Below are 20,684 nucleotides of genomic sequence, written 5' to 3'. Positions count from 1 at the left end.
GCTGATGTGGAGCAGCTGGAGCCCTGGCAGGAGACGGGAAGGTTGGGTAGGTGGTTAGTGACGACATGCCTGTTAGTTTTTAGGTCCATTATAAAAATTAAAAGTCATGGACAGCCCTTTATAGGGAACCTGTCGGGCTGAAAATGGTATCTGATCAGCAGGCCGGATGTAATGGGAGAAGTGTCAGTGCAACTTGCATCTTATTCTTGTTTATGGCTAGGTGTCCGGTAGGCGGAGTCCAGATCAGTGATTGTCAGTCTTGCCTATAGCTTGAGAGAACTGTCAATCACTGATTAGCACCGCCCACTGGACTCTTACAGACCGAACCGTGCGCTCACAACGTGACCAGTATTCTCCACCAGATTGGGAACGTTTAATGGTTTCTCACCTAGAACAGGAGACATGGAGGACTGAACCAGTGTCCTCTAGGTGGTAAGTCGGGATAGAGGGGTCCCCCTGATGGCAGGCGCCCCCCAATCACCCCAGCGTGAACTTTGCACTGGTGCCAGGAGGGGTCATGCAGCTCTCTGCTCCAGTGCACACAGCCCGATTCCCCCCCCCCCCCCCCCCCCCGTGCCCTAGTGCAGCGATTGTCAGCAGCGCGGTGATCGGCCGCCTGTGCCCCGGGTGAGCAGCACCCTGCACCCAGCACACTGCACCCAGCACCCTGCACCCAGCACCCTGCACACTGCACCCTGCACCCTGCACACTGCGCGGCTGATACAATGTTTCCCTTCTCGCTCTTGTTTATTGTTTGTTTTCCTATTGGGCGGCCGGCGAGCGGCTCTGCCCTGGCAACTGGAGCAAAGTCGATTTGCATAGGGCGTCTGGGATTGGTCCTCGTTTGCCGGAGCCCGTCCAATGAGGGCGCGCCGTGTGAGTGGCAGGCTATGCTAATGAGCCGCTGTTGCTGGGCTGCCCCGCGCGCTCGGCTCCCGCATTGTGTTGCCTGGCGAGAGACGTTGATAAACGAGGATTTAATGATCTGCAGCAGTTTCCTCCTCACTGCAGACAGCGCCGCACAATCTGGGGACAAAACGTAGAAATAAGCCTTTAATTGGCCCCCTTACAGCCCGGAGAGGAGGAAGGCGCATGTCCGGGCCGGCAGGGGTTAAGGTGCATGCCCCCCGGAACATGGCACTGCATTCTAAAAATACCCGGCCCCGGCATGTGTGGGGAAAGCAACAGGTGGGCACCGGGGTCGGATAATTTTAGTTCTGCAGTCACATGTCGTCGTCCGCCCAATCAGCGCCATTTCTTACTTGCTGGATGCATTCACCCCCCAAATCTCCACTTAACCCTGTCAGTGGCACAGACGTGAGGAGGAAGGGGGCATCGTGGTGGCGGTCAACAGGGCAAATCCTGAACAATTGGGCGGACGCCGCCTGTAGTTGGAGGTCACTGCCCATGTATATGGCGGAATAGTGGTCACGAATCGATCCTATCATTTGTCGCTTAGGTGACAGCAGAATGTACATCTCAAAAACATTTCCAGAATTCGCCCTTTTCTTACTTTTGACTCTGCAAAAACTCTTACTGTCTCACTTATTCATTCTCGTCTGGACTATTGTAACTCTCTACTAATTGGCCTACCTTTTACCAGACTCTCCCCGCTCCAATCTGTCCTGAATGCTGCTGCCAGGATCATATTCCTCGCCAACCGTTACACCGATGCCTCTACCTTGTGCCAGTCATTACACTGGCTACCCATCCAATCCAGAATCCAGTACAAAATTACTACCCTCATCCACAAAGCACTCCATGGCTCAGCACCACCCTACATCTCCTCTCTGGTCTCAGTCTACCACCCTACCCGTGCCCTCCACTCTGCTAATGACCTCAGGTTAGCATCCTCAGTAATCAGAACCTCCCATTCCCGTCTCCAAGACTTTACACGTGCGGCGCCGATTCTTTGGAATGCACTACCTAGGTTAATACAATTAATCCCCAATCCCCACAGTCTTAAGCGTGCACTAAAAACTCATTTGTTCAGATTGGCCTACCGCCTCAACGCATTAACCTAATTATCCCTGTGTGGCCTATTAATAAAAAACAACAACATAATCACGTTCCTCCATCATGTTCTCATACACTTTATGCAGTTAATAGCCTCTGTGTCTGTACTGTTACATACTTAGGCAGTTAACTGGTTCATGCAGCTTTACATGAACACCCGAGCCTTACACTATGGCTGGTCCAAATAACTAAAGCAATTGTTACCATCCACCTCTCGTGTCTCCCCTTTTCCTCATAGTTTGTAAGCTTGCGAGCAGGGTCCTCATTCCTCCTGGTATCTGTTTTGAACTGTGATTTCTGTTATGCTGTAATGTCTGTTGTCTGTATAAGTCCCCTCTATAAGTTGTAAAGCGCTGCGGAATATGTTGGCGCTATATAAATAAAATTATTATTATTATTATTATTATTATTAATGTACAATGTATCAATACGGTTATCAGGTTCTATAAGATTCCTGGCTGCTGATTGGCCAAAGCCTGCACTGATCACGTCTGCAAGCCCCACCCCCCAGGGACCCGGAGCCGGGACGGAGAGCGGAAATCGTCGGTGGTCTGACCACGGGGCACACTAGTGGCACGTCATATATGAATATATGATAAACCCGTCTATATGGGCGTGTAGGCCATAGGAAGCTTAGTAACAGGATACCTTGATGTCTGTGATCCGATCTCTTGTTCAGAGAAATCCATGTTTTTATTAATATGTAAATAAGCTGTTAAGATCTATGGGCCGGACATAGATCTTCCTGAGAATCTGCCTCCAGAGATTATTGTAAATGATGGGAAGTTACCAGTGTGAGACATGTAATGACTGATGGTCTGCTGTCCTGATCTACATGCCTCACACTGGTATGACCTCTGTTATTTATAAGACGTGGAGGCGGAGTCTAAGGGAGATCTGTGTCCGGTCCATAGATCTTAAGAGCTCATTTACTTTTTAAGAAAAAAATTGATTTGTCTGCAATAAGACATCAGCTTGTAGACTGCAAAGTGCTCATATCCTCTGCACTTCTTGGTGGGCAGGGGAAGGGGTTGCATTGCAGAGCTCTGGACAGGGGTGTGGATTGTACAGAACCCTGGGTGGGGCGTGGATTGCACAGAGTGAAGGGGCGTGGATTGCACAGAGTGAGGGGGCGTGGATTGGACAGAGCCCTGGGCAGGGGGCATGGATTGCACGGACAGGGGGGCGTGGATTGGACAGAGCTCTGGGCAGGGGCGTGGATTGGATAGAGCTCTGGGCAGGGGCGTGGATTGGATAGAGCTCTGGGCAGGGGCGTGGATTGGATATAGCTCTGGGCAGGGGCGTGGATTGGACAGAGCTCTGGGCAGGGGCGTGGATTGGAGAGAGCTCTGGGCAGGGGCGTGGTTTGGACAGAGCTCTGGGCAGGGGCATGGTTTGGACAGAGGTCTGGGCAGGGGCGTGGATTGCACAGTCGGGCGTGGATTGGACAGCTCTGGGCAGGGGCGTGGATTGGTCAGAGCTCTGGGCACGGGCGTGGATTGCACAGTCGGGGGACCGGGATTGGACAGAGCTCTAGGCACGGGCGTGGATTGCACAGTCGGGGGACCGGGATTGGACAGAGTTCTGGGCAGGGACGTGGATTGGACAGAGCTCTGGGCAGGGGCGTGGATTGCACTGTCAGGGGGGGGGGTGGATTGGACAGATCCCTGGGTGGGACCTCAATTTCTTGGTCACTTTATTTTTACTGTACACTTCTGTTGGGTCACTTATTTGTTTGATTTGCTTCAAGTTTGATGGGAATAAAACTTTCTCTTAACTTCATGAACGTTCTAACGCCTTAGCGTCCACCACTTTGGATGACCGCCGGCTTCCCTCTGCTTTTGTTTTTTTGCACCAGGGCTCCCGGGGTGGTTGGCAGCTCCCGCCATGTTGGGTTAGGTGGCGGTGTAACACCCTAAGACTATGACATCTGCACGGTTTGTAGTGCTCCTCCTTGTACTAAATATCCATTCTATTTTTGGGTTGGGTGGATCATCGTTGCTGATAAGGGGTCTCCTCCTCACCCATCATAGAGGCTATGAAATGTTTTGGTTCTGTAGGAAGCTTTAGCGTGTTTGGTTTCCGCATTGAGGACAGAGGGTTAACGTTGGCAATCTTTGTCTGGCTGGGTGACGCGGTTCGGAGGCTGCCTGCCTACACTGTAAACACCAGATCCAAGGACACACGGCGCATCTGACACCGATATCAAGCGCAGAAAGCGACCATTGTGTTTCTACAGCATTAAGGGCATCAATAAAATCTGTACAGGGAACAAAAGTACATTTTATTTTTCTGCTTATTTCTGTCCCCGGTTTATGAATGAATAGAGGGGGTGAGCGGTGCTGTAAGGTGAATTAGATATTATTGGCTTTGCCACGTTATAAGGCTTTGACTTCTCTCATAATGACTTGTGCGGGTTATGTTTTACTTAGACAACTTTTCCACGTTTTTTCACATTACACCCACAAACATAAAGGTATTTTATTGGAATATATCAACACTAAGTAGCCAAGTGTTTGTGAAGTGTAAAGGAAATGGTACATGGTATATTCTCTGTCCTCCGGAGTACACGCCTGCGCAAGGCAATATTGCATTGCGCAGGCGTGTACTCCGGAGGACGGAGAATGAACTTTAATCCAATATTGCGGCCAGCTTGCAGCTAGCGGGTAAGGAAAGGGTGAATCAAACACCTGAAAACCCCGCCCATATGACCCAAAACTGGTCCTGCCAAATTCAGGTGACAGGTTCCCTTTAAGAAGCAAGGAGACAACTACTTGGAGAAGTAGAAAAAGGAGGAACTGCAGAGATGCACAGCTCAGGTGGGAGAATGTCCACAGGACAACTATTATTATCATACAGGACAACTATTATTACTATTAGTCGTATACTCAACAAATCTGGTGTTTTATGAACCAGTGGCAGATGAAAAGAAATTTTTTAAAGTAAGTCATAGGAAGTTCTATTTACAAAAAACATGTAGAGGATACAGCGACCATGTGGAAGAAGGTGCTCTGCTCAGAAGAGGCCAAAGTAGTGCGAAAAAACAAGAAAAGAAGCCATGCAAACGGGGCGCACACCCAAAGACAATACAATCTAAATAGAAAAATATTACTTTATTGAACATAGAGACAAGTGCATACAGATAAAAACATATTAAATTTTTTAATATGTTTTTATCTGTATGCACTTGTCTCTATGTTCAATAAAGTAATATTTTTCTATTTAGATTGTATTGTCTTTGGGTGTGCGCCCCGTTTGCATGGCTTCTTTTCTTGTTTTTTCGCACAATTATCCCTTTAGCCTTGCAGTGAGCGGCACCCCTCACTATTATGTATCTTGCATCTGGTATGCAGTAATATAATTGCCCAAGTGTGGTGCTCCCTGGCCCCCCCAATTCTACAAGAGGCCAAAGTAGAACTATTTAGGCAAAATTCTGTGTGTGGCAGAAAAAGAATACTGAACACCATCCCCACCATCACACACAGTGGCAGCATCCTGCTGTGGGGTGGCTTTTCTTCAGCAGGGGCAGGGAAGCTGGACAGAGTTGATGGGGAAAATGGATGGATCTGAATACAGGGCAATCCTGGAGGAAAACCTGTTAGCGGCTGTAGAAGACTTGATACTGAGGCGCAGGTTCACCTTCCTAAACATCCTGCCAGAGCCACAATGGAGGGTTTAGATCAGAGCATATTCCTGTGTGTGAACGGCCCAGTCACAGTACAGACCCAAATCCCAGTGAGAATCTGTGATAAAACTTGTAAATTGCTGCTCACAGGCGTCTCCATCCAATCTCACTGAGCGAGAGCGAGTGTGCAAAGAAGAATGGGCAAAATTGTCACCTCTAGACTTGCAAAGCTGGGAGGGACAGACCCCAAAAGACTGCAGCATTAATTGCTGCGAGAGGTGGTCCTACAAAGTACTGACTCAGGGCTGAATCCAACTGCACATGTACTGATCCTGAGTTAAATCCTGTATTATACTCCAGAGCTGTACTCACTATTCTGCTGGTGCAGTCACTGTGTACAGACATTACATTACTGATCCTGAGTTACATCCTGTATTGTACCCCAGAGCTGCACTCACTATTCTGCTGGTGCAGTCACTGTGTACAGACATTACATTACTGATCCTGAGTTACATCCTGTATTATACTCCAGAGCTGCACTCACTATTCTGCTGGTGCAGTCACTGTGTACAGACATTACATTACTGATCCTGAGTTACATCCTGTATTGTACCTCAGAGCTGCACTCACTATTCTGCTGGTGCAGTCACTGTGTACATACATTACATTACTGATCCTGAGTTACATCCTGTATTATACTCCAGAGCTGCACTCACTATTCTGCTGGTGCAGTCACTGTGTACATACATTACATTACTGATCCCTGGTTACATCCTGTATTATACTCCAGAGCTGCACTCACTATTCTGCTGGTGCAGTCACTGTGTACATACATTACTGATCCTGAGTTACATCCTGTATTATACTCCAGAGCTGCACTCACTATTCTGCTGGTGCAGTCACTGTGTACATACATTACATTACTGATCCTGAGTTACCTCCTGTATTATACCCCAGAGCTGCACTCACTATTCTGCTGGTGCAGTCACTGTGTACAGACATTAAATTACTGATCCTGAGTTACATCCTGTATTATACTCCAGAGCTGCACTCACTATTCTGCTGGTGCAGTCAATGTGTACATAGATTACATTACTAATCCTGAGATACATCCTGTATTATACTCCAGAGCTGCACTCACTATTCTGCTGGTGCAGTCACTGTGTACATACATTACATTACTGATCCTGAGTTACCTCCTGTATTATACTCCAGAGCTGCACTCACTATTCTGCTGGTGCAGTCACTGTGCACATACATTACATTACTGATCCCGAGTTACATCCTGTATTATACTCCAGAGCTGCACTCACTATTCTGCTGGTGCAGTCACTGTGTACAGACATTAAATTACTGATCCTGAGTTACATCCTGTATTATACCCCAGAGCTGCACTCACTATTCTGCTGGTGCAGTCACTGTGTACAGACATTAAATTACTGATCCTGACTTACATCCTGTATTATACCCCAGAGCTGCACTCACTATTCTGCTGGTGCAGTCACTGTGTACAGACATTACATTACTGATCCTGAGTTACATCCTGTATTATACTCCAGAGCTGCACTCACTATTCTGCTGGTGCAGTCACTGTGTACAGACATTACATTACTGATCCTGAGTTACATCCTGTATTGTACCTCAGAGCTGCACTCACTATTCTGCTGGTGCAGTCACTGTGTACATACATTACATTACTGATCCTGAGTTACATCCTGTATTATACTCCAGAGCTGCACTCACTATTCTGCTGGTGCAGTCACTGTGTACATACATTACATTACTGATCCCTGGTTACATCCTGTATTATACTCCAGAGCTGCACTCACTATTCTGCTGGTGCAGTCACTGTGTACATACATTACTGATCCTGAGTTACATCCTGTATTATACTCCAGAGCTGCACTCACTATTCTGCTGGTGCAGTCACTGTGTACATACATTACATTACTGATCCTGAGTTACCTCCTGTATTATACCCCAGAGCTGCACTCACTATTCTGCTGGTGCAGTCACTGTGTACAGACATTAAATTACTGATCCTGAGTTACATCCTGTATTATACTCCAGAGCTGCACTCACTATTCTGCTGGTGCAGTCAATGTGTACATACATTACATTACTGATCCTGAGTTACCTCCTGTATTATACTCCAGAGCTGCACTCACTATTCTGCTGGTGCAGTCACTGTGTACATACATTACATTACTGATCCTGAGTTACCTCCTGTATTATACTCCAGAGCTGCACTCACTATTCTGCTGGTGCAGTCACTGTGCACATACATTACATTACTGATCCCGAGTTACATCCTGTATTATACTCCAGAGCTGCACTCACTATTCTGCTGGTGCAGTCACTGTGTACAGACATTAAATTACTGATCCTGAGTTACATCCTGTATTATACCCCAGAGCTGCACTCACTATTCTGCTGGTGCAGTCACTGTGTACAGACATTAAATTACTGATCCTGACTTACATCCTGTATTATACCCCAGAGCTGCACTCACTATTCTGCTGGTGCAGTCACTGTGTACAGACATTAAATTACTGATCCTGACTTACATCCTGTATTATACCCCAGAGCTGCACTCACTATTCTGCTGGTGCCGTCACTGTGTACAGACATTAAATTACTGATCCTGACTTACATCCTGTATTATACCCCAGAGCTGCACTCAGTATACCCGGAGCCTGTAGTAATCTCTCAGCGTTCCCTGCATGTTTTGGTGATTTTCTCTGTAGCGTGGTCTTTATGCCGGGCAGTAAATCTTATGTGGACACAGTGAGCTGTTCTTCGCCATTATAACAGATACTGTAACTACGAGTGAGTAGTAACAAACTTCCCAAACCAGCCACCTATAAGCTCTAATTGTATGTGGCTTATATCCGTATATAAACTGGTGATTAATAGTGAAAAATGGCGGGCTTGGGATTCATGCCATACATTTATTTTCAGCCGACTGCTGCACAGAAATACTGTCAGTTATGTCTTATTTGTCAGTCAATAATAACAAACGATCATAGTGTTTATTTTACTTTACCCTTTTGCATGGCTTTGTCTTTTCCCTTGCCCTGCCGCCTCTTTTCCCTTGCCCTGCCGCCTCTTTTCCCTTGCCCTGCCGCCTCTTTTCCCTTGCCCTGCCGCCTCTTCCCTTGCCCTGCCGCCTCTTCTCCCCCATACCCCTCCACCCCCCCACGGCCCCGCAGTGTCTTTATTTCCCCCTGGCCCTGCAGCGTCTTTTTCTCCCCCTGGCCCTGCAGCGTCTTTTTCTCCCCCTGGCCCTGCAGCGTCTTTTTCTCCCCCTGGCCCTGCAGCGTCTTTTTCTCCCCCTGGCCCTGCAGCGTCTTTTTCTCCCCCTGGCCCTGCAGCGTCTTTTTCTCCCCCTGGCCCTGCAGCGTCTTTTTCTCCCCCTGGCCCTGCAGCGTCTTTTTCTCCCCCTGGCCCTGCAGCGTCTTTTTTCCCCCTGGCCCTGCAGCGTCTTTCCCCTCGCCCCCTTCGCCTCACTGGGTAGAATGAGCCTGAATGTGGCTGAAATCCACATGTTCTCTTCTCCACTTCACTTACCTTCATTTCTCCAGTCCTCCCTTTCTAGGAGGGGTCTCGCAGACTTCAGTAACCTCCTCACACTGACGTGCTCTGTAACAGAAAGGCTCTAATAGCAGAAATGTGCTTGGGCCATGAAAGCCCCAGATGAACTTGTCTCTGGTCACGTCAGCCAGAACCACGATCACCGGCCACATCTGATCTGCTGTGTTCCCACTTCTCTATTTTGTCCTTTTCCCCCTTTCCTTCGCTATCTGTGACATGATAAAGCGTGACTGTTCCCAGGAGATGCCTTATAGATGCCTACCTGTTAGGGCTGGTGAGGCCGCAGTCGGTGAAGCCTGGCGACTTCTGGAGCATGAATGTGTCTCAGGTATCCTCACCCGGACGCCCCGCCATGATTTCTGATGAATGTGCCCTCCGTGCTTTTCTTACCTTCTCCCCACAAAGTTCTTCCTGCTTTTCAATAAGATAGCGAAATTGGGACGAATGGGCGATTATTAGTCTTATGTACAAAGTACATGACAGACTGACAAACAAGCAGAACTCTGCTCTAATGTTTTCAGATTAAGAAATAGAAGCCCAGATCAGATGTTTTATACTAGTCTTATATAGAGACCTATCCTGTTCCTTGTGCCATAGCCGTTGGTGTGTAGCCACTTACCTGGGATCTTGAGTCCTTTAATAAATGATCACTACTCGCCATGGCCACAATATGAGGCTTTATGTAGTTGCCGCAGATGTGGGGTTTATATACATTGTCCTGAAGCGCCATCTAGTGTCTGTCGGGTAAACTACAGTCCAATCGGAGCTTTATACAACTTCCACCTAAAATATCAGGTCTCCATTCTTCCCATGTAATTGATTTAATTTATGTCTGTATAAAGTTAAGTGTTTTCCTAATGCAATGTTAAGCACTTTTTTATAGAAAATTTAATTTACTTATATATTTTTTTTTTTTCCAGGAGGAGAGACTTCAGCATGCAAACCGTCATCTGTCCGGCTTGCACCCTCATTTTCATTCCATGCTGCGGGTCTACAGATGGCTGGACAAATGCCGCACTCCCATCAGCAGTACAGCGACCGGCGTCAGCAGAACCTAAATGACCAACAAGTATCTGCCTTATCTTACAATGACCAGAGTCAGCAGCCGTTGGCTAACCAGGTGGGAAGGTTTTACACTTGGAGAATACTTGCTGTATGTAGAACAAGGTCTCGCCTTCCTCTTTCGGCAGCATCATCTTTATCTAACATGCAATGGACATCACTCCATTACTTTATGGCTCGGTGGTCGTCATGATTGCTTAGCAGTTCTGGGGTCTTGGATTTGTTTTCCATCTTGCGTTTCAGGAGCTCACCACTCTCCTGGCTGCCTGCTTGCTGGGCGGTTGGTGAGCTCCTAAGGAATAGCAGTTTGGGTTGGCGCATGACCGAGCTGCTGGTCCAAGCTGTGCACTGTTGCAAGCAGAGGCAGCTTTGTCTTTTGAAGGAGCATCAGGGGACTGGAGCTGGCCTGATCCAGGGATCTTAAGATGAGCATTTGAAGCTTGTTAATGCTGTGCTCTATGCCTAAGAAACATCGGCCACCACTGATATAATGCAAAAGTGGCCGGTATCCATGGCAACAAGCAGTAAATAAAATTACAAATCCCTACATTATTGAGAACAGAGAGGATTTTTAATAACTATATTGCAAAGTACTTGTTCTTTCAAGCACTTTGCAAATTGTCCCAGTTAAAGAGATGAAACAACCCCTTTAATGTGCTGTTAAAATAATTTTACTATGAAGAAGGAAGCTGGGCCTATGTCGGCTCCGGCAGCGGATGGCAGGTCCAGTATGTCGTATGTCTTTCCGATTTTTTATTTTTTATTTTTTTGTGTCTCTGTACGCCTTTAAAGAAACTAATATCTTGCCTCCTTTTTGTCTTTCTGCAGCGGCGGATGCCCCAAAACTTTCGTGATCCAACTACAGCACCGTTGAGGAAACTGTCAGTTGACTTGATCAAAACTTACAAACATATTAATGAGGTGAGAACAGCAGAAGCGCGGAAAGTATCATCCAGGCCGTGTCCACCTTCACAAACCATCTCCTACTCTCCATCCATAGATAAATGGTGCAGCTTTGCAGTACGATTTCATTAACGTTTTCTTTTTGTGTTTTTATTTTCTTTTTCTCTAGGTCTACTATGCAAAAAAGAAGCGGCGGCATCAACAAGGACAAGCCGACGACTCCAGTCACAAGAAGGAAAGAAAGGTTTACAACGACGGCTATGACGACGACAACTACGACTACATCGTCAAAAACGGCGAGAAGTGGATGGATCGCTACGAAATAGACTCTCTGATTGGAAAAGGTTCCTTTGGCCAAGTAAGGATGCGGAGACACCACAGGATCGAAATCGACTGATTGTTGCAGTTCTTGATGTTACTAGGAATTTTTGGTTTCTGCTAATAAAGTTCATTGTGCAATGAAGTCTATTGAAAGCCATTGCAAAGAAGTTATCACCTTTCCCCAGGATTGATCGATGGGGGTCCGACTGCTGGGGCCCTCACTGATCTGCAGAATGCCCTGCAGAAAAGCGGGGGCCACAGAAATGGTCGCTCATCTGCCGAGAGTGGATGGGGACCACATACTAATACTGTCCTTCGTTCTAGGTTGTGAAGGCGTACGACCGCGTGGAGCAGGAGTGGGTGGCTATTAAAATCATAAAGAACAAGAAAGCTTTCCTAAATCAAGCCCAGATCGAAGTCCGACTTCTCGAGCTGATGAACAAACATGACACGGAGATGAAATACTACATAGGTAAAGCTGGCTTCATTTTCTACTCTATATGCCGTCCCTCTACTCTCTGATCATCCCATAGGCCAAAATGTAGAGGACGCGGCCCCCCGAGGGGGTTGACATCTGTGCATTGGTAGCTGTTGACCGATTTCACAGCTCAGGATCAAAGATCGGCACAGGTACTTCTACTATTAGGAATCGGCGGTATTTAACACTCGCCAGCAGGGGAGCGCGTCATTCCACACGCCCATCAGGCCCCTACTTAACGTTATCACTGGGCGCCAATGGGTTGCCATGATAGCCGGGGTCTACTAAAGACCCCCTTTGTTATGACAGTACTCCTGTGAAAGCCAGCGCTTAGCTGGGGTTCATAGGAGATCGTGATTTTCATCACACATAGCAGGGCTGATGCACTGCTGTATACAGCACAAGCGATCGATCGTGGCTTCAGGTCTCCTATGGTGACTAACAAATACATAGCAAATAGATAAATGGCTGCACTCAATTTTACTGTGCTAAAGCAAGGATATGTGCGATACATGAAATGTGAATAGCATACTGGCTTGTGAAATCTAAGAAAAAACACATGAGATGCTTAGCACAAGATTTCGCCAAAAATTGTGAGCCTCTCCACCAATCGTCAACTAACAAATACAGTAACAACTTTGGGGATTTTTTTTTTTTTTTTCAAATAAAAAAAAAACAACTTTGAAATCACCCCCTTTTGTCCCATTAAAAAAATAAAACAATTAACAAAAAATAGAGAATACATGCATTCGTTATAGCTGTGATCGGAAAAGTCCAATTTATAAAAAAAAATATTAACTAAATTCTATTTAACATTGTAATAAAAAGAATAAAAATCAAAACACTAGTTAGTTTTTTTTATTTGTCAATAAATGCAATAAGAGGCTATCAAAACATACCTACCCCAAAATGATATCCTTAAAAAAAAAACTCTCACCCAGCACTAAATCCTGAAAAATGAATGTTACTAAAGAATCATATTGCCGCCTCAGATTTACCATATAGTGAACATTGTAAATAAAAACAAAAAATTGCGCATTCGCTTTTCTTGCTATTTTGCCGCACAATATAAGGAGAAAGCTGTCGGCATCGAGAGCCGCGGGTAATTAGTGCTTTTATAAAAATGAATTAATATTGCAGAGTTGACACCATGTTACCAAAATCGGGGTCACTACTTTACGCAACCTTCAGTTCAAGCAGTAGAAACCTAGCGAGAGGAATTTTTTATTTTTTTTCTCCGAAAACCTGTTGCTTCTATGAAGATTACACATCTCTGTAAAAAAGAAACCCTGCGCGTTCTGATCCCGCAGTCAGGCTCTATATGAACCTTGTCTTTTGCTTTCTGCCTTCTTCTTCCAGTGCATTTAAAGCGACATTTTATGTTCCGAAACCACCTCTGCCTCGTGTTCGAAATGCTCTCCTACAACCTCTACGACTTATTACGGAACACCAACTTCCGGGGCGTTTCTCTGAACCTGACACGGAAGTTTGCACAGCAGATGTGCACTGCACTACTATTCCTGGCTACTCCTGAACTTAGTATCATTCACTGTGACCTAAAGCCTGAAAACATCCTGCTCTGCAATCCCAAGCGGAGCGCCATTAAGATTGTCGACTTTGGAAGCTCGTGCCAGCTAGGGCAGAGGGTAAGCCCTTATTAAAGAAAACAAAAAAGTCTAATGCTTCTAGTCAAGCCAGTTGGGATTTATTTAAGTTTAATATTTTCTCTTTTTTTGCCCGCAGATATACCAATATATTCAGTCTCGTTTTTACCGGTCTCCAGAGGTTTTACTGGGAATGCCTTATGACCTTGCGATTGACATGTGGTCCCTTGGTTGCATTTTAGTCGAAATGCATACCGGAGAGCCCCTCTTCAGCGGAGCCAACGAAGTAAGAAAAATAAAATATTAGATTTTACAGTGAAGTTTAGGAGCAAAAAAAAACCCCTCCTACTTTATGGCTTATTAGAAACCGATGCATACGGATTATATATATATATATATATATATATATATATATATATATATATATATATATATATATATATAATTTATTTTTTCTTTACCAATTTGCATTGAAACTTGTTTTTTCTGTCAATAGGTCGACCAGATGAATAAAATTGTGGAAGTTTTAGGAATACCAACTGTTCACATCCTCGACCAAGCACCAAAAGCCAGAAAGTTCTTTGAGAAGTTGCCCGACGGCACTTGGAACTTAAAGAAGACCAAAGACGGAAAAAAGGTACCGTATATACTCATGTATATGCCGAGTTTTTCAGCACATTTCACCCCCCCTCGACTTATACACGAGTCATTGTCCCAGAAAGCTGGCGGGGAGGGGGAGTAGCGGGTCACAGGAGGCAGGGGCCGGCGGCTGTGACTAAAGCCTGTGCCTGCTGCTAAAGGGAAATAAATATTCACTGCGCTGGCAATGAATATTAATTTCTCTTATAGCGTACACGGTTGCAGTCGCTGGCTTCCAGCACATATTCTACTTACCTTTCCTGCGCACCCTCCCTGCATAAAGTTCCAGTGCCTGCAGCTCTTCCCACATGTCCCCGGTCATTAAGGTAATGAATATTTACCTCTCTCCACTCCCATAGCTGTGGAGTGAATATTCATTACTTTAACGAGCGGGGACACATGATGCACTGGAACGAGATGCAGCGAGGGCGCGCAGGGAAGGTAAGTAGGATGTGTTTTGTTTTTTTTATAGGAAACATGCATACAAGGATATGGGATAGGGAGCCATGCATACAAGGATATGGGATAAGGAGCCATGCATACAGGGACGGGGATGAGAAGTCATGCATACAAGGGTGGGGATGAGGAGCCATGCATACAGGGACGGGGAGCCATGCATACCAGGATAGGGATGAGGAGCCATGCATACAGGGACAGGGATGAGGAGCCATGCATACAAAGATATGGGATAAAGAGCCATGCATACAGGGATGGGGAGCCATGCATACCAGGATAAGGATGAGGAGCCATGCATACAAGGACGGGGCTTATACTCGGGTCGACTTATACATGAGTATATACGGTGATATATAGTGTTTTTTGACTTGTATTTGGAACTGCTGGCGATTCTGATAATACTGTCCTGGAATGAGGGAAATCAGTGTTGCTTATTATTTCCCTCCGCAGGAATACAAACCACCAGGATCCCGTAAACTTCATATTATTCTTGGAGTGGAAACTGGAGGCCCAGGCGGTCGACGTGGCGGGGAATCGGGTCACACTGTAGCGGACTACTTAAAGTTTAAAGACCTCATTTTAAGGATGCTAGATTATGATCCTAAGACACGGATTCAACCATACTATGCTCTGCAACATAGTTTCTTTAAGAAGACTGCTGACGAAGGTACAAACACAAGTAATAGTGTATCTACGAGTCCAGCGATGGAACAGTCCCAGTCGTCGGGAACCACCTCAAGCACATCGTCTAGCTCAGGTAACTCGCCCTGGTGATTCATGGACGGGCTGCGTAATATCGGATGAAACTCAAATAATATTGCTGGTGGAATATTTGGAAAGGGGGAGTGTGTGCAAATGTTTGTTTGTTTGTTTTTTTTTGTTATTTATATGCATGTATTTTGGGATAAAAAAAATTTTTTGCATTTGAGTTTCATAAAAAAAAAAAAGTGGTTTGGTTTCCCTAGTTGCAGAATGAGTTAACTGAGAATTCATCAGCGAGCTGAGATGTAGAATTTACAACTCTTACAAACTTTTCACAAATCAACTTGATAGGAACTTAAATAAAACATGAGGCTTCCTCACGAATTCTCATTTAACTCACTCAAATAATGAAACATGATTGGAAATGAGAAATTTAGGCAAATATCAATATATTTAAGTCTAAAGAAAAAAATAAAAGGCCCCCAAAATCACTATTGTTTGATGGGGTTGTACAACAACAAAACAAAATAATAAATTGGTCAGTGCAGGGATGGCTTTAAAATCAGAATAATATCAGGTATATTTAGATCCTTTAATGTTCTTAGATCCAGAGGCAGGAAGTAATGGTTTCACTTCACCACTGAGGCCTATGATTGGCTGCAGCGGTGAGGTGACTTGAATGAAATATTATCTGAGGCACATGTCAGGCATGTTTTGCAACTGGATTTGGGTCCATACAAGTAATTGCAGTTATTCTTGTAGAATGCACATGGATTTCTGCCAGCCCAATTCACATAGGATAGACTGTGACGGATATGGCAGAGCCTCGGTGTGTCCTATGTGACGGACACGGCAGAGCCTCGGTGTGTCCTATGTGACGGATACGGCAGAGCCTCTGTGTGTCCTATGTGACAGATACGGCAGAGCCTCAGTGTGTTATGTGACGGATACGGCAGAGCCTCAGTGTGTCCTATGTGACTGATATGGCAGAGCCTCAGTGTGTTATGTGACGGATACGACAGAGCCTCGGTGTGTCCTATGGGACGGATACGGCAGAGCCTCGGTGTGTCCTATGGGACGGATACGGCAGAGCCTCGGTGTGTAATGTGACGGATACGGCAGAGCCTCAGTGTGTTATGTGACGGATACGGCAGAGCCTCAGTGTGTCCTATGTGACTGATATGGCAGAGCCTTAGTGTGTTATGTGACGGATACGGCAGAGCCTCGGTGTGTCCTATGTGACGGATACGGCAGAGCCTCGGTGTGTCCTATGGGACGGATACTGCAGAGCCTCGGTGTATCCTATGTGACGGACACGGCAGAGCCTCGGTGTGTAATGTGATGGATACGGCAGAGCCTCGGTGTGTCCTATGTGACGGATACGGCAGAGCCTCGGTGTGTCCTATGGGACGGATACGGCAGAGCCTCGGTGTGTTATGTGACGGATACGGCAGAGCCTCGGTGTGTTATGTGACGGATACGGCAGAGCCTCGGTGTGTTATGTGACGGATACGGCAGAGCCTCAGTGTGTCCTATGGGACGGATACGGCAGAGCCTCTGTGTGTCCTATGGGACGGACACTGCAGAGCCTCGGTGTATCCTATGTGACGGACACGGCAGAGCCTCGGTGTGTAATGTGACGGATACGGCAGAGCCTCGGTGTGTTCTTTGTGACGGATATGGCAGAGCCTCGGTGTGTCCTATGTGACGGACACGGCAGAGCCTCGGTGTGTTATGTGACGGATACGGCAGAGCCTCGGTGTGTTCTTTGTGACGGATATGGCAGAGCCTCGGTGTGTCCTATGTGACGGATACGGCAGAGCCTCGGTGTGTCCTATGGGACGGATACGGCAGAGCCTCGGTGTGTTATGTGACGGATACGGCAGAGCCTCAGTGTGTTATGTGACGGATACGGCAGAGCCTCAGTGTGTCCTATGTGACTGATATGGCAGAGCCTTAGTGTGTTATGTGACGGATACGGCAGAGCCTCGGTGTGTCCTATGTGACGGATACGGCAGAGCCTCGGTGTGTCCTATGGGACGGATACGGCAGAGCCTCGGTGTGTTATGTGACGGATACGGCAGAGCCTCGGTGTGTTATGTGACGGATACGGCAGAACCTCAGTGTGTTATGTGACGGATACGGCAGAGCCTCAGTGTGTCCTATGGGACGGATACGGCAGAGCCTCTGTGTGTCCTATGGGACGGACACTGCAGAGCCTCGGTGTATCCTATGTGACGGACACGGCAGAGCCTCGGTGTGTAATGTGATGGATACGGCAGAGCCTCTGTGTGTCCTATGAGACGGATATGGCAGAGCCTCGGTGTGTCCTATGTGACGGACACGGCAGAGCCTCGGTGTGTTATGTGATGGATACGGCAGAGCCTCGGTGTGTTATGTGACGGATACGGCAGAGCCTCGGTGTGTTCTTTGTGACGGATATGGCAGAGCCTCGGTGTGTCCTATGTGACGGATACGGCAGAGCCTCGGTGTGTCCTATGTGACGGATACTGCAGAGCCTCCGTGTGTCTTATGTGACAGATACGGCAGAGCCTCAGTGTGTCCAACGTGATGGTTACGCCAGAGACTCTGTGTGTCCTACGTTATGGATATGGCAGACTTTTCGGAGTGTCCTATGCCATGGATATGGCAGATTTTCGGCATATCCTACACTATGGATCTGGCAGATCCACAGTGTGTCCTATGCTATGGATATGACCGAGACTTAGTGTGCCCTACACAATGGATATGGCAGAGCAGAGCCTCAGTGTATCTTATGTGAACAGCTTCAGTGTGTCTCACCTGCTGGTGATAGGTTTCTTCCTGCCAGCTTATACAAGCAGAAGGCAGGGAGAATGGTATGAAGCATCACATGGGGTGCACTGGAGATTCTGCACATACAGTACTTCTAAAGGGGTGAGGAGAGTTTTATTACTGGAGCTAATCATTGTATGAATTCACAAAACCTATCACTCTAAATATGATTTCTGCCTTACATGAGACTTTCAGGTGAGAGTGGAGGAGCCTGAGAACTGCCAGGAGGGATTTGATAGTTGATGTAATCCTGTAGTTCACAGGAAGTCAAAGAATGACTTCCTGTCTATACATGAGAGCATGTCCAATACTGATAGTCAGACTGGAGATCACATGACATAGTTGTCTATAATGAGGGGGTGAAATATATGGATGTATCCGAGGTGGGAGAAAGCAAAGTACAGAGCTGAATATTGCTGGAAAAGCTGGCATTGGATTACTATTATATTGGGGTGCTGCATTATTCTGGTGGTGGAATAAGAGGCTCAATTCCTATTTACAACCAATGTCTTAAAGAAAACCGCTCACATTAAACAAGGTGTCCGACGCTTACTTTCTCTTTTTTTACAATCTCCAAAATAAGATTGCTACCATTTTGGGATGTATCACTGTTTACATGACGTTAAAGGGGGTATTCTCACATTCTTAAATTTCTTTTAATTAGTTGGATAGCAAGAACATAAGCACTTTTGCAGTTGACTTGCTATTTCTATCTGCTTTCATTCTCCTGCAATGAGAGATTTATTTATTTATTTTTTTTAATAGTGTAGAGCTCATCGCAAGGTTAACTCCTAACATACCAGCCGCCTCTCTCCAGCCCATTGATTTCTATACACCTCCATCTCCCTCTCTTGCAACATCACAAGCTCCACAGCTTTCAGATCCGGTCTCCTAATCACTGCTCTCACTTTCCTGATCCGTGTGCTCGTTCAAATGCCCTGTTACCTGTGTAAATATAGTGTTAGCAGTGTAGGCTCAGAACAAACCACTGATGGCTGAATGTGTTACAGCAGAAGTTATGCTGAGCTTTATAGTTCTACTCATACAATAGTTCTGCTATTCACCAGATCTGTCACTTGATTAGGAGAGCCCGCCCCACTAGAGGCCATGAAGTAAGGAGACTGCACTGCTCTCAGCTGATCGAGACCACTTGGGAATACCCCTTTAAAGGAGCTGTCCCAATTCATAACTTTCTCTGTACACTTCTATGGGCGTTTCGATAGTTGCCAAACAATTGCACTTGATAATTTTCACCTAGAAATGAATGGGGAGCACCTCTTCCTCCGCCATCCCTCTATTGTTGTCGGGACGCTTCTAGGATCTCTTTTCCACTGAGATCTGCCTTTATGGCATATCTACCATAACTGTCCCCCTGATAGGACAAGCATCCACCCCTTCTCCTCCTGAATGTTTTTCTAGAATGTGCAACCAGGTAGAACTGTGTTCACATTACTGCTTCATTCCCTGACCATGCCTCTGAACAGACACACAGCGGCACATGTCGCCCATTGACCCCTGTTGTAGAAGCTAATCCCTTGCAGTACAGTGCAATGGAAGGAAATCCGTCAGCAGACTCTTATGAGAGCAACATGATGTAGAGGCAGAGACCCTGATTCCAGCGATGTATCACTTACTGGGCTACCTGGTGCTGTTTGTTTTCTGCTGTCAATAATAATAATATAATAATCTTTATATAGCGCCAACAGATTCCGCAGTGCTTTACAGCTTAAATGATCAAAATGTGCACTGTATAATCCCGCCCACACCCCTGTTTGGCTGATTCCTGTGTACATTGTCTACAAGCTGCCAATCAGTGGTGGGGGTGTGGTTACAGATTAGCTGGACCACCTGGCACACTACACCTAGTCCTGTAGTGATAATCTCCTGCTGATAAAACACTTTATATTGAAACTACAGAACAAATTAGGAATTAGCCTCTCTGCCCGTACATCAAGGTGCCCTCAGATGAAATAGGAAAAATCTGCTGACAGATTCCCTTTAAATGCAGGGGTTCTTGACTTTAATGGTGTCATTCCAGCAGGCAGTGAGACAGTACAACTCCTTGTTTCCTCTGCTCAATCTCCAATATGCCTCTTTTTTTTTTTTGTCTTTAGGTGGCTCTTCTGGGACAAGTAACAGTGGACGAGCGAGGTCTGACCCGACTCATCAGCACAGACATAGCGGAGGGCATTTTACTGCTGCTGTTCAAGCTATGGATTGTGAGACTCACAGTCCTCAGGTAAGCGGCCGTCACATGCCAGCGGGGGAATGTCAGATAATTGGGGAACCCACCTGTAAGGAGAACGAGGGTCCCAACAGCAGCCACTGACCTCTCTCTATTAAAGTCCTATAGAAAGAGGTAGAAAAAAAGATGAAAAGGCACAAATATACGCTAGATGTTTTTGTATTGGAAGCACATAAGGAGCTTGTAGCGCTGCTCTCTGGAGCACTATATGGCGAATATAACCTT

General features: G+C 46.3%; 1 protein-coding gene across 1 annotated transcript in view; it reads left to right on the top strand.

The window, feature by feature from the left end:
• The window catches only part of DYRK1A (dual specificity tyrosine phosphorylation regulated kinase 1A), a 38,172-nt gene that overhangs the window by 15,762 nt on the left and 1,726 nt on the right, over window positions 1-20,684 (top strand). The window contains exons 2-10 of the mRNA XM_077278922.1: window positions 10,156-10,355; window positions 11,126-11,218; window positions 11,370-11,558; window positions 11,846-11,993; window positions 13,359-13,645; window positions 13,743-13,889; window positions 14,100-14,240; window positions 15,149-15,455; window positions 20,329-20,453. Coding sequence (XP_077135037.1) covers window positions 10,156-10,355; window positions 11,126-11,218; window positions 11,370-11,558; window positions 11,846-11,993; window positions 13,359-13,645; window positions 13,743-13,889; window positions 14,100-14,240; window positions 15,149-15,455; window positions 20,329-20,453 — 1,637 coding nt within the window. The remainder of the gene's footprint in view (window positions 1-10,155; window positions 10,356-11,125; window positions 11,219-11,369; window positions 11,559-11,845; window positions 11,994-13,358; window positions 13,646-13,742; window positions 13,890-14,099; window positions 14,241-15,148; window positions 15,456-20,328; window positions 20,454-20,684) is intronic.

The sequence above is a fragment of the Ranitomeya variabilis genome, assembly GCF_051348905.1.
Source record: "Ranitomeya variabilis isolate aRanVar5 chromosome 1 unlocalized genomic scaffold, aRanVar5.hap1 SUPER_1_unloc_1, whole genome shotgun sequence".
Lineage (NCBI taxonomy): Eukaryota > Metazoa > Chordata > Amphibia > Anura > Dendrobatidae > Ranitomeya > Ranitomeya variabilis.
This window is presented reverse-complemented; position numbering and strand designations above follow the sequence as displayed.